The sequence below is a fragment of the Macrobrachium nipponense genome, chromosome 31 (genome assembly GCF_015104395.2).
Source record: "Macrobrachium nipponense isolate FS-2020 chromosome 31, ASM1510439v2, whole genome shotgun sequence".
NCBI classification, from domain to species: Eukaryota; Metazoa; Arthropoda; class Malacostraca; order Decapoda; family Palaemonidae; genus Macrobrachium; species Macrobrachium nipponense.
Window position 1 is genome coordinate 27,115,095 of NC_061093.1, and position 13,094 is coordinate 27,128,188.

General features: G+C 42.9%; 1 protein-coding gene across 1 annotated transcript; it reads left to right on the forward strand.

Moving 5' to 3' along the window:
* Nucleotides 1-7,801: 7,801 nt before the first annotated feature.
* LOC135206709 (bursicon-like) lies at nucleotides 7,802-12,761 on the forward strand. The gene is made up of 4 exons (XM_064238159.1): nucleotides 7,802-7,842; nucleotides 8,854-9,093; nucleotides 9,639-9,764; nucleotides 10,613-12,761. Exons 2-4 carry the CDS (start codon nucleotides 8,908-8,910, stop codon nucleotides 10,742-10,744), a joined length of 444 nt encoding a protein of 147 aa, XP_064094229.1. The 5' UTR covers nucleotides 7,802-7,842; nucleotides 8,854-8,907; the 3' UTR covers nucleotides 10,745-12,761.
* Nucleotides 12,762-13,094: the final 333 nt, after the last annotated feature.

The following is a 13,094-nucleotide window of genomic DNA, read 5'->3' on the forward strand; positions in this document are numbered from 1 at the left end:
GATGATCTGTCAACGGGTGCGAGACCTCAGCGTGACAAGATCATCGAGGCCATACAAATGAGGGCAACGAAGCAACTGACCACCACCTGACCAACTATTCACAAAAACCCCTTAAAACTAACTAAAGGATGGGAGATCTTCACATAAGACTCACCACAACCTAAAAACACAACAACCTAACTTAAACCTAACTAAGGGATAGGGAAAGAGCTACTTCCGGACCCCAATACTGTGTCCGCAGAAACGTATGGCCCCAGTGCATTACAATCGTCATAGATCGTTCTCACATCCCTTAGGTAATGTGAGGCGAAGACGGAGTTTACTCCTCCAAAAGGTGCAATCAAGGATGTCCTTGATTGACATGTTCTTTTGGAAGGCAAGAGAGGTAGCGACGGCTCGTACTTCGTGCGCTTTTACTCGGAAGAGGCTCAAATCAGTCTTCTGGAAAGAATGAATGAGCCTCCCGAATGGTGTCCCTTAGAAAGAAAGCAACAGCATTCTTCGATAAAGTAACTCTGGTCTCTTTACAGAGCACCAGAGGTTACCTAAGGGACCTCTTACCTCTTTCGTTCTATGCACGTAGAACTTGAGAGCCCTGACCGGGCACAGGACTCTCTCTGGTTCTTGGCCCACCAGACTTGACATACCCTTGATCTCGAAAGACTTCGGCCAAGGGTTCGAAGGATTTTCATTCTTCGCCAAGAAAGTTGGGTTCAACGAGCAGACAGCATTGTCCCCTTTGAATCCCAATAACTTGCTAAACGCTTGAATTTCACTAACTCTCTTAGCCGTCGCAAGAGAAGTTAGGAAAAGAGCCTTCCTTGTCAGGTTTCGAAGAGACGCTGTCTGAAGCGGTTCGAAAGTGCTCGACATAAGGAATTTAAGGACTACATCCAGGTTCCATGATGGAGGTCTCATTTGAGGACCTTCGAGGTCTCGAAAGACTTTAAAAGGTCATGAATATCCTTGTTGTCAGACAGGTCGAGGCCTCTGTGCCTAAAAACCGCTGACAACATGCTTTTATATCCCTTGATGGTAGGGACCGCTAATTTCTGCACATTCCTGAGAAAGAGCAGAAAATCAGCTATCTGGTTCACAGAGGTCGAGGAAGAGGAAACTCCCTCCTTTTTACACCATGCCCTGAAGGAAGCCCACTTCGATTGGTAAACAGCTCTTGTGGAAGCACGTCTCGCATGTGCGATTGCTCTCGCAGCTGCTTTTGAAAACCTCTCGCTCTGGCCAACTTTTCGATAGTCTGAACGCAGTCAGACCCAGAGCGGAGAGGTTTTGGTGAAACCTTTTTCGAACAAGTGAGGCTGTTTGAGTAGATCTTTCCTCCAGGGCAATGTCCTTGGAAAGTCTACAAGGAAAGACATGACCTCTGTGAACCATTCTCTCGCTGGCCACATCGGAGCGATCAGGGTTAACCTCGTCCCTTCCGAGGCCGCAAACTTCCTCATGACTTCCCCCAGAATCTTGAATGGTGGGAAGGCGTATGAAGTCTAGGCCCGTCCAATTCCAAAGCAAAGCGTCTACCGCGATTGCTTCTGGATCCAGGACCGGGAGCAGTAAAGAGGAAGTCTCTTGGTCCTTGACGTTGCGAATAATCTACGACCAGTGGACGTCCCCACAACGTCCACAGGTTCTCCGACAACGTCTTCGTTCAAGGTTCCATTCCGTCGGTAGGACTTGGTCCCGACGACTGAGAAGGTCTGCCCTGACGTTTTGCACTCCTGCAATGAATCTCGTCAGGATAGTCACCTTTTTTGTCTTTGCCCACAGCAGAATCTCTCTCGCTAGGAAAACAACGTTCTGGAGTGTGTTCCTCCCTGGTTTTTTAAATAAGCGAGTGCTGTGGTATTGTCCGAGTTTATCTGAACAATCTTGTCTCCAAACTCTTTTCGAAGAACTGCAGGGACAGAAATACTGCTTGCCAGTTCTTTGACATTTATATGCCAGGCTACCTGTTCCCCTCTCCAGGAGCCTGACACTTTCCTTCCCCCCTAGTGTTGCTCCCCATCCTGTGATGGAAGCGTCTGAAAACAACACTAGGTCGGGGGCTCAGAAGACTTAGGGACACGCCCTCTTGAAGCTTCTGAGGGTCCAACCACCATCTTAGGTGGTTCTTGATTGGAAGCGATAATCTCAATATGGCATTGAGATCGTCCTTGGCCTTCCACTCGTCCGCAAGGAAAAATTGGAGAGGCCTGATGTGCAGTCTTCCCAAGGAAACAAACCTTTCTAGCGAGGAAATGGTCCCCAGCAGACTCATCCATTCCCTCGCCGAGCAAGTCTCTTTCCTTAGAAAGGCTGAGATCTTTTCTAAGCCTAGCCGCTGACGTTCCTGGGACGGAAACGCTCGAAAAGCCACTGAATCCATCTGAATCCCCAGATACACGATGGACTGTGGTTGGGGGTCAGATGCGACTTTTCGAGGTTGACCAGAATCCCAGGGACTTCGCTAAGGCTAAAGTGAACTGCGAAGTCCTTCAGACACTTCTCTCTCGACGACGCTCTGATCAGCCAGTCGTCGAGGTACAGGGAAACTCCTTATTCCCGAAGAGTGTAGCCACCTCGCTACGTTCTTCATTACTACTGTGAACACCATCGGAGCCGTGGTCAGTCCGAAGCACATAGCTCTGAACTGCCATACTTTGTTGTCTAAGACAAACCTTAGATACTTTCTTGAAAGAGGGTGGATCGGGATGTGAAAGTACGCGTCCTGCAAGTCTAAGGATACCATCCAGTCGCCCGTCTCAACGCTCCCAGAAACAGAATGAGGCGTCTCCATCGTGAATTTGTTCTTTTCCACGAAAAGATTGAGCCTGCTTACATCTAGAACTGGACGCCAACCTGACGACTGCTTCGGAACTAGGAAGATTCTGTTGTAAAAACCTGGCGACCCCAGGTCCGCGACTTGTTCCACCGCTCTTTTGTCGATCATCTGCTGAAGGAGATCGAACAATACTTTCTTCTTTTCTCCCTGATAAGGATGGAGAAAGGTCTCTGGGAGTCGTAGAAAGAGGAGGCAGATCTCTAAAAAGGGGATCTTGTACCCCTGCTCCACGATCTTGAGGGACCAAGAGTCCGTGTCTCTCTCTCTCCACGCTCCGCAAAAAACTTCAGTCTGGCTCCGACTGGTGTCTGAAGGACATGCTTCTCACTTGGAAGGCTTTTGTCTTAAAGGAAGCTCTTCCTCGTGAAAACCCTCTCCCTCGAGGAGCTGCTCTCGAGGGGGAGCCCCACGAAAGGGCTTTACTTTCTTCGGGCGGTCGAACCGCAGCTGAAGAGGTTGAAGGTACGGCTGACCGTCTTGTAGACTGGGCCAAAGGTCCTGAGTTGCCTTCTCTTGTAAGCTGTTCGTCAGGTCCTTTACCAAAGTCTGGGGGAAGAGATGGTTCGAAAGAGGCGAAAACAGCAAATCCGCTTTCTGAGGCTGGAGTCACCGAACGAGCTGTGAAGTTGCACAGCAAAGCTCTCTTTTTTAATAAAGCCGTTCCAAAAATGAGATACGAGCTCCTCCGAACCATCCCTGACGGCTTTGTCCATACATGCTAACACGCTGGACAGCTCCCCCAGACTGAGAGATTCTGGGCTTCTCGCTTGCATATCCAGAACTCCCAAACACCAGTCAAGGAAGTTGAAGACTTCCAGCGTCCTGAGCAGACCCTTCAAATGATGGTCAGTCTCCGACGCGGTCCATGTTACCTTAGCAGAGGGTAAAAGCGACCTCCTCTGCAAATCCACTAGGCTGGAGAAATCTCCTTGAGCCGAAGAAGGGATACGAACTCCCGACTTTCCCCCCCCAAAAAAATCCTTTGGTTTCTATACCAAATGCCCCCTTTTCCACTAGTCTAGTTGGAGGCAAGGCGAAGGGTCGTCTTGCCTTGGTCTCTCCTTCGTACCATCCAATCCTGGAGCTTTTTAAAAGCACGTTTCGTTGAGAGAGAAGTTTTCATCTCTACAACTCCGGGGTTTTTTCCAGTTTTAGATGAAGAAAACTGCGAAGGAGGAGACTTGGGAGCTGCGGGCTGAAATTTGTCTTCAAAAGAAGAGCGCAAGAGTCGTACGAGGACTTTATAGTCCGAGATAGACGGGGCTGTAGCCGGTTCCTCTTCAACCGATTCAGCCGAACTACTTAGCTCTCCTTCTTCTCTAAACGGAAGAGGAGACCGTCTGTCAGGAGAGGGCGTCCTGATGTCAGGTCTTGGCTTGATCAAAGGACCCCTATCCTTGCTAGAGGCAGCCTTATTTCGGCTGTCTTCTTTATGACGCTTACTGCTCGATGAAGGTAGAGCGTCCTGAGGAGGACGAGCGTCCTCAGCGCCTTCCGCAGCAGTCTCACCTGCCCGAGAAGCGTCCTTACATTTCTTCTTCGCTGGCATACGTGCCTGTGCGCGTAAACTAGCGTCTGGGGGTAAGACTTCTTGGTCAGAATCCCCAAAAACGTCATGAAAGGCGGCCTGAACGTCCTGGCGAGCTTCCTGCCAAGCGTCCTGCCGAGCGTTCTGGTGAGCGTCCTTGCGAGCGTTCTGTCTAGCGTCCTGGCGAGCGTCCTGACGAAACGTCCTGCCTAGCGTTCCTGCCAAGCGTCCTGACGAACGTCCTGCCTAGCGTCCTGCCAAGCGTCCTGACGAGCGTCTTGACAAGCGTCCTGACGAGCGTCCTGCCGAACGTCCTCGTAAAGAGCGTCCTCCTCAAAAGCGTCCTGACGTAACGTCCTTCTAGAGGACGAACGAGATCGGCGAATCGCCGAAGGAGAAGAGATCGGCGAACGAGACGAAGTAGGTGAAGGAGAAGGAGACTGCTTAGTCCTCTTGACAGGCAGTCTAAGGTCCTTCCTCCGCTTAGGCTCGACTGCTGCTGGGCGAGTCCTCTGAGCCATAAGCGAGGATAGCTGGTCCTGAAGGGACAAAAGAATGTTCTTCGTTGGGGAAGAATGAACAGAGGAAGCAGGACTGATCCTGTGAGAAGACGAGGGGCGAGGGGACGCCTCCTTCCTTCTCACAGGTACAGCTACCTGCTTCTCAGGTATACGCGCCTGTGCACGCAACCTAGCGTCCTCATCGGAGGAGATCCTACCTCTCTTCTGAGGCGGAAAAACGTCATACGCGTCCTCCGACGAAAGCGGCGAAAGAGGACGTGAAGCGTCCTCCGCACGAAACGTCCTTTTCAAAGGACAAGAGTCTCTCCGAGCGCTCCACCCCTTGCGCGGGGAGGACGCTTCGGAGGACGAAAAGCACTCTTTCAGGACGCGCGCTCAGTGCAGTCCTTGGCAGCCTGGGTCTTTGCTACAGGGTCTGCTGAACGGACGCCAGATCGGTGGGTGGGAGCCCCCGTAACCCTCTTGCGGCTTTCGACATACCTACTCCCTGGGTCTTGGGAGTCTGATAGAGGTCTAGGCCTAGAGGCATTATGGGGCCGATCTGACGCCCCCTCCACAACACTGGGGGCACGATCACACACTTGCACCGAGCCAGTTTCTAAGGCTTTCACTTTGGTCTCCAGAGTGCGAAGAGACTCTAAAATCAGAGAGAGCGCATTCGCTTCTCCCGACACAGAATCAGAGCCCGAAGGCAACACAGGTTTAGGGGTTGTAAACACTACAGGTGTTAATGCAGGAGAGATGTTAGTCTTACCTTTGGAAGAACCACTCCTGGAGGAAGACCTCCTGATCCTATCGCGCTCCAATTTAAGGCGATAGGACTCATAAACTCTCCATTCATCATCGGTCAATTTCTCAATTTCATTGCACCGATTATCAATCAAACAATTAAGCCCCCTACAACTCATACATACTGTGGGGGTCTACCGATGCTTTCGGTAGCCTCACCTTACAATCAGCCCTCACACACTCTGAAACTCACAACACTTGATCCAGACATATCTTATATAGAAAAGTCAATCCAAAATCAAAAAACGGTCCACTATCACGCATGCCATTCAACAATCCAATTCAATACCAAAAAAATCAATCAGATACTTAAAGCGAGTCAATTTCCAAAAAATCCTGAGCAGAGGTCTGTAAACAGATGTTTTACCGACCGGCGACAGAAAAAATATGAATAGAAAATGGGAATGGTTCCTGATATCCGCCTCCCAGCGGCGGGAATGGGTACTACCACCTGGCCGCCCCCACTGCGTGTGCCGCGAGTTTTTGAAATTTCTGTCGGACGTCAGAAAATACAGCTATATATATCTGTCAGGTAAGTGGCATGAACAAATGAATTATTAAGACTGCATGTAAACTAGTTATAAATAATAAGAAATCTTGGCTGCTAACATACAATGAATTTATTGGTTGACATTGCTAGTTTCACATTTTAATTGACTGACCAAATGATATCAGTTAAATATAAAGTCCCGTCCTAGAAAGATATTAAAACATTGGCAAAACTGTGTTTTGTATAGTAACTAGTAAATTATACAGTTATGTACTGTCCACTGAGAACAATTGCAAGTAACTTGAAATAGTTGACGAAGCCTGGGAAGTGGAAGGAACAGAATACAAAAATGCCACATTAAAGAATAGTACTTTCAGAAGAAAAACCAACAAACAGGATATTTTGCTCTGAAAAGACAAATGCTTCTTTTTTTATTCATGTAGCCTAAATAGTCATGAAAATTCAAAGACGTTGATTATTAAGCATTCGTGGATTCACTTAACTAAACTTTGGAGTAAACCAAACTGGAAAAGTAATACAGTCATGTAAGAACGCAGTCCTTAATACATATCAAGTCTAAGGGTCTCCATTTGAATGTTCTTCAGGCAATCTCACTGAATTATTCTTCAAATGTAGCTTACACAAAATGCTTCCAAAAACAAATCTTGAGAAAATTCTTCACACTTTTATCTCGACTCCCAGATACTCGCGTCGTTAGAAAAGACTACGTTTCCAATTTGGATGACATTTTCAAGTCAGGAAAACAGGAAACCTCGATAAAAACTGTTCCTTAAGTGAATTCCAAAATTCTTTACTCGCATATTAAATTAATATAAGAAGAGCCTACTTTAAATAAGCCGACAACGAACTATAACAGCTAAATGCGTTGCAAATGGTGGAGGGAAAACTTTTAATTAGGGTGGAATGAACTCAGAGTCAGCGGGATGCCTGTCGTTAAATGAGAGTCGGCCATTAGCGTCCAGGGGAGAGGAAATCCGTCATAAGGTGAATCATGAATGGGTTATTGACATGATTTATTTATTCACCTATTTGTTTATTTGACTATTCATGCATCCACTTCAGTCTTTAAACTCTCTCCTCCAACTGAAGGAGAGAACAAGCGGTGATATCAGCAAGTGCCACTCCAGAAAAGGTCTTTGGACGGTGGCTCTATGAATCTATCTATGTGGGATTCAATGAAAAAGGAAAAAATACGGATAGATCATTCTATAGATATGTATGCACGTATAAAGATGATATGCTTATGTCCATCGATAACGAGAGATAGTGGTGCACCACTCGAAACTTCACAATTGAAATAATGACACTTAATACCAATAAATGGTTTTCATAACGAAAATGTCAAGTTTTCATTGTGGAAAAACAACACCAAATGAAGAAAGCATCACAGTCAATCAGTAAATAGAAAATAAATTCACTGAATGATAAATAGGCATACAAAATCGGAAGGAAAACCGATTTCTCTGTAAATAACAACGGTCATTCCATGGAGACGGGGGCGGGGGGAGGGGAGTGCTGACGGTAGCACGTCCCTGGAATGAGGGCCAAAGCAGAGGAGGACGGGGGCGGGGCAAGAGTTCTTTTTCTATAAAAAGCACTGCTGACGCCCTTCGTTCCTCAGTGCCAGAGGCATTCCCGTAGCAGTTGGGTTCTAAAAGTGAGTTCCTTTGGGTCATTACTCTAGGGGAATGATCTGCTGTGTTTCCATTCACTCCACTACATAATTTATACCCCTGTTTTCCTTGAGCTGATTTTGTATTTTTATTCATTACGTAACAGGTTAGTAAGGTGTCATTTTCTGTTTCGGGAAATCCTGCAGTAGAGATATATACCGGAGAAACGCTTTCTTTCATTAGTTTTATGAACACGGAGACAAACATACAAAAATTACACTTGCATATATGTAAATATACGACTACAGAGAAAAGTATACAGCGTAAATAAGCCAGTTCTATGAGTTGGTATTCCCGTATATAAACCTCCCTTTATTAGCTTTTACTGGAAGCATAAAGACCTAAATATACTTGAAATCTGAATCGATTTTAAATTAAAAAAATAATGAGTGATTCACTGGACTTGTTCTCGTAGTGTTGGGGTTAGAGTTTTGGTGACGTAGGAAAGGTGGTAAGATTTGGAAAAATAAGCCGGACAAAAGACGTCTGCATCTTCAGCTCACAAGTAATGCATTGGAGAGAGAGAGAGAGAGAGAGAGAGAGAGAGAGAGAGAGAGAGAGAGAGAGAGAGAATCAGTTGTTGCATCAGTGATTCTCAAAAGGCAGTAATATACTAAATGCAGGATCACGTCGCTTAACTAGGCCTGTTAAATACTTTACGAAATTTGCACAACGAATACCATGTATATAAAAACGAATTTTTCAGGCTTGAAAGAAAATAAAATAAATTGAAATTAAAGTACTTAAAACATTATGTATATATGAAACAAACAAATGAAATTTTAGTGTTATGAGTTTTAGGCTACAAAACTGCGGTAATGAGACTTATTCTATTCTGTATACATACAATACTTATTCTATTCTGTATACAGTTCACACAGGGCTCTGTAGGTTCCTTTATAATAAACGCAAATCTGTGAGGAATACGGTCTTTCTAAATGACAGAATACAGAAAAACACCATTTCGAATACTCACATTTAACTCATTTCTTCAGACAACCACCTAACCGTCTGAGCCAGTGACCTGAAAACCAGACGTCAGCGAGAAAATGTCAGCAACAATGACGAGCGCCGTCAGCCTTCTCTTGTTTTTCACTTGGACCCTGATGTCAGGCGTCACCAGAGGGGACGAATGTTCCCTGACGCCCGTCATCCACATTCTCTCGTATCCTGGATGCAACTCAAAGCCCATCCCATCCTTTGCTTGCCAGGGAAGATGCACATCCTACGTTCAGGTAAAGAAATTGTACATTAGTTATTGTTGTTATGATAACCTAGATATGTTTATAAATTCCACATCATTGATATTGTTATTCGGTGCGTTTTCTATTATATTAATGAAATTCTGAAATAATTTTGCCTAGTAACGAATCATACTAAGTACTCCTGGGTATTGTAGCCCACCTTACCCCTTCACATTTTATCAAACAACAATTATAGTACTTAACTGCTTAGGCTGGTTCAGCACAGTTAATAACTAGTAACCTTAATTATCTACTTGTAATAATCGGACACGAAAGAATGGAAAGGCAACAAAAGTAAACTTTTACCAGTAGTGTTGCTTAAATGAGTATGTCGCATAGGAAAATGCTAAAGTCCCTTGCATTACAGTATTTGTACAGTATCTGGTGAACAGTGTGTGTGTGTGTGCGCGCACAAATTTTTTCGTCCCCAAGAGACAAAGTTAACGAACTCTTTTTAACTCTGCCGTGATATGACAGAAATAGAAAAAAAAATGCAGACACTTATTTACTACAATAATAATGAACCTTTATTGCAGGTTTCCGGCAGTAAAATCTGGCAGACGGAAAGATCCTGCATGTGTTGTCAAGAATCAGGAGAAAGAGAAGCTACGGTGACCCTCAACTGTCCCAAAGCAAGAGTTGGTGACCCAAAACGCAGAAAGGTTAGTCAGGCCTTTTCAAGCACATAGTCACTTTAGTAAGGGAAGTTGTTATTACTGTTCTTATTTCCTTTAAAGGCATTAAAGTTTCCAATTCGTTTCATAATCTATATAATTACTGCGTTTTTGTGATGAATTAAGCTATATATTTGCGTCAGTGATTTAGTAGCTGTGACGCCAGAAAAATCCCAGTAATGCTTTAATTAATTATCAGGCTACACAACATGGTACGTTGGGATTACCATACCAAGGTTGGGTAAATTAACGCAATCCTTTCTCGACAAATAAGCGGGGAAAAGCCGAAATTTTACTACCTCAAATGAACTGTGAAACACTTTCTCAGTTAGGCGCAAATACTAGATCAATAATCAAGAGAGATAAAATTATTAACAGTCTTCATAAAATAACAAGGAAAGTTACCCAACTTATCTACATGGCACTGGCAGAAATTTATCTTTTTTATTGGAACTCCCGGACTTCAGCAATTAAAGCATATATTTGAGACCAAACACTTGAATTTGTAATTAAAGGATCAGCTGGAAGAGCTCGAACTGTAATCTGATTGCCTGGGAGGGAGTCACTTTAGATAAATTTATATTGGCTCAATTGAAGGAAGAAGGCTTAGATGGCCATGTCAATAAATATTTCAGCTGGTGTTGAATAAGTAGTTACCATGGCTCTGCAGACACCTGTCACACATACATAAACTAGATGCATAAGGATTTAGCCAAGTTGACGAAATGAAGCTGATTTGTTAATTTGTGATACCTATACGTTCCCAGCAACATAGAACATATACATCTCTCACTGACTGAACTTTATGTCTCACTTTGTAATTCTCTTACTGCCAGGTTCTCACCCGAGCTCCAGTAGACTGCATGTGTCGACCATGCACTGACATCGAGGAAGGAACTGTGCTTGCGCAGGAGATCGCAAACTTCATAGCCGATGACCCCATGGCTCACGTTCCATTCCTAAAATAGCGCTCGCCGCCCCTCCCCTCCGACTAGGATTTCCTTTATTATCCTTTTGCAAATGGTAATCTGTTCTTGTAAAATTATAACAAATATTCCGCACTGCTGGAGGTAATAGTGCTGTTGAAGTATATGTCGGTAAGTTGTACGTTATTAATTCAAAAGGTTTTGCCCTTGTCTCTATCCATCTATTTATGTTCGTTCTTCCTATAGCGACCGTTTTGTTAATCAGAAGTTACTGAATTTACATTTAATTAGGGTACTTCCCTTTCACTTGAGACCTTTCATTAATCGTCTTAAAACCGACTGCATTTTATACTGAAAGCAGAAATGATGCACAATAACACAACCGCGTCCCTTCTGTTTCATCGTCGTTTTGAGTTAGTCTTAGCGCAAAAAAAAAAAAAAAAAAAAAAAAAAAAAAAAGTTGTAGAGGCCAAGGTCTCTTACTACAAATTACTCATTCAACAGTCTTCCCGAAAAGAGGGAGTAAATAATTTTTTCCTCTTGAGAAAATATAAATAACTTAAGGATTTCCAGCGAAACCGGAAAAATAAGATTTCTATTTCTTTTAATTTCTTGTATACGTGAATCATACGCTGACGACTTGGCCTGGTTTCCGACCTCGTTAAAGAAAGTCACGACTTTCATCATTTGAAAACGTCACACATATAAGGCAGCAGTAGCAACAGTAACGTCAATGAAAGTGAACGTGATGGAGAAGTGACGACATGAGTCGAGAAACAAGGTCTCAGTTGCAGGACAGAAGTGGGGGCCATCGATCGTAAAATTTTTCGGGAATGTCCTTCCGGATTGTATTTACACATTGGAACACCCCTGTCCAGTTTTGAAGTTCTATTTATTTTTTCCTAATAAAACACATTTCAAGATCTGGGGGATTGGAGGCATATCTAACTTGAAAGAATTTTTATCTACTTTAAAAGTAAATAACTCATAAAAGTTTTGACCTCGACCTTCATTTCCCTAATTACCACTGACCAACCTATCTGTTTGTTCCTTTTCACTTGTCCTCTAGTCATATTTTTGCCGAGGGAAATCCTTAAATAAATCAGTGCCTTTATACAATTATATACTATGTTTCAGTAGAGTAATATCTATCATCAGAGTACTAAAGATATTACCTAACAAGCAAAAAGTTCTTACAATTTGTGATGTATATTGATTGATATGATCAAGAGTTTGTCCTTTTTAGTTGTTCCTGGACTTGTGATTACGGTTCTTTATCGACAGCATGGATGTAGAAATCAGAAATTACACTGGGTTTACCACCAATAAGATAAAACGGCATTTCTAGTCAGTAATAGGCCTAACCGTAATTTCTCAAAGCTAAACGGCAACAAAACAAGAAGACAACAGTAACGTTCCAGGAAATAGGGTTTAAAGGTTTAAAAGAATGGAACACCTGAGCTAAAGTCTTTAAATGCACGACCTCAATATTTCGACAGGTTATTGGTTATGTCCAGGAGTGTCAAACCAAGAATGCTTTTTAGGAAAATGTTCAATTTTTCAATTCATGTTCGAATTTAGGGTAACGATGGACAATGCTATACTTGGGGCTTAGAGCTTAAATGCAGTCACTTCAGAAATGATATTGATCCATTTTGAAATAATGTAAGTAAGTTTTAAAGACACATCGAATAATCTTCTTTCAAGTAATTTCATCAATACAGCAATGTGGAGAAACCACTGGGGTTATATTTGCTTAATAACAACTCAAGACAAAAGCTGGCATAATACGCTGTTTCTGAATTTTGGTATCAGTTTTTTAAACCAATTCAGAACATTTAAGATAAACAAACACTCATCTTAGGACTGTAGATAATGAATGTATTCTGCGTAAAGTACTAATGTTTAAACATCTCAGAGCACTAACTGTTTCGGATTGTTACATAGACTTAAATATCTTTCATGCGTTTCGTGATACATACTACTATTTTCATAAGAATGTATTCAGTGTGACATTATACATATTGACTGGTAATGACAAAATAAAAGGATAATTTATTGCTTGTTTCTGTTCATCCTTAATTATTACAGTGTGTGAACTTTTAATAATACAATACTTATGATAATGTTTTTATACTGCTTGTGTACTGGGATTTACATACATACACTGTGAAACAGAAAACACACACACACACAGATATATATAATATATATATCATATATATATATATATATATATATATATATATATATTATATACTATATATATATCACAAACTCACACATGCACAGGAAGCAGAAGGAAATAAATCTTTGAAGAAAAAAAAAATGAAAATTGAGTACACTTGACTGATAAGGTTATGCATGACTAAATTAATCGGATCCTATAATA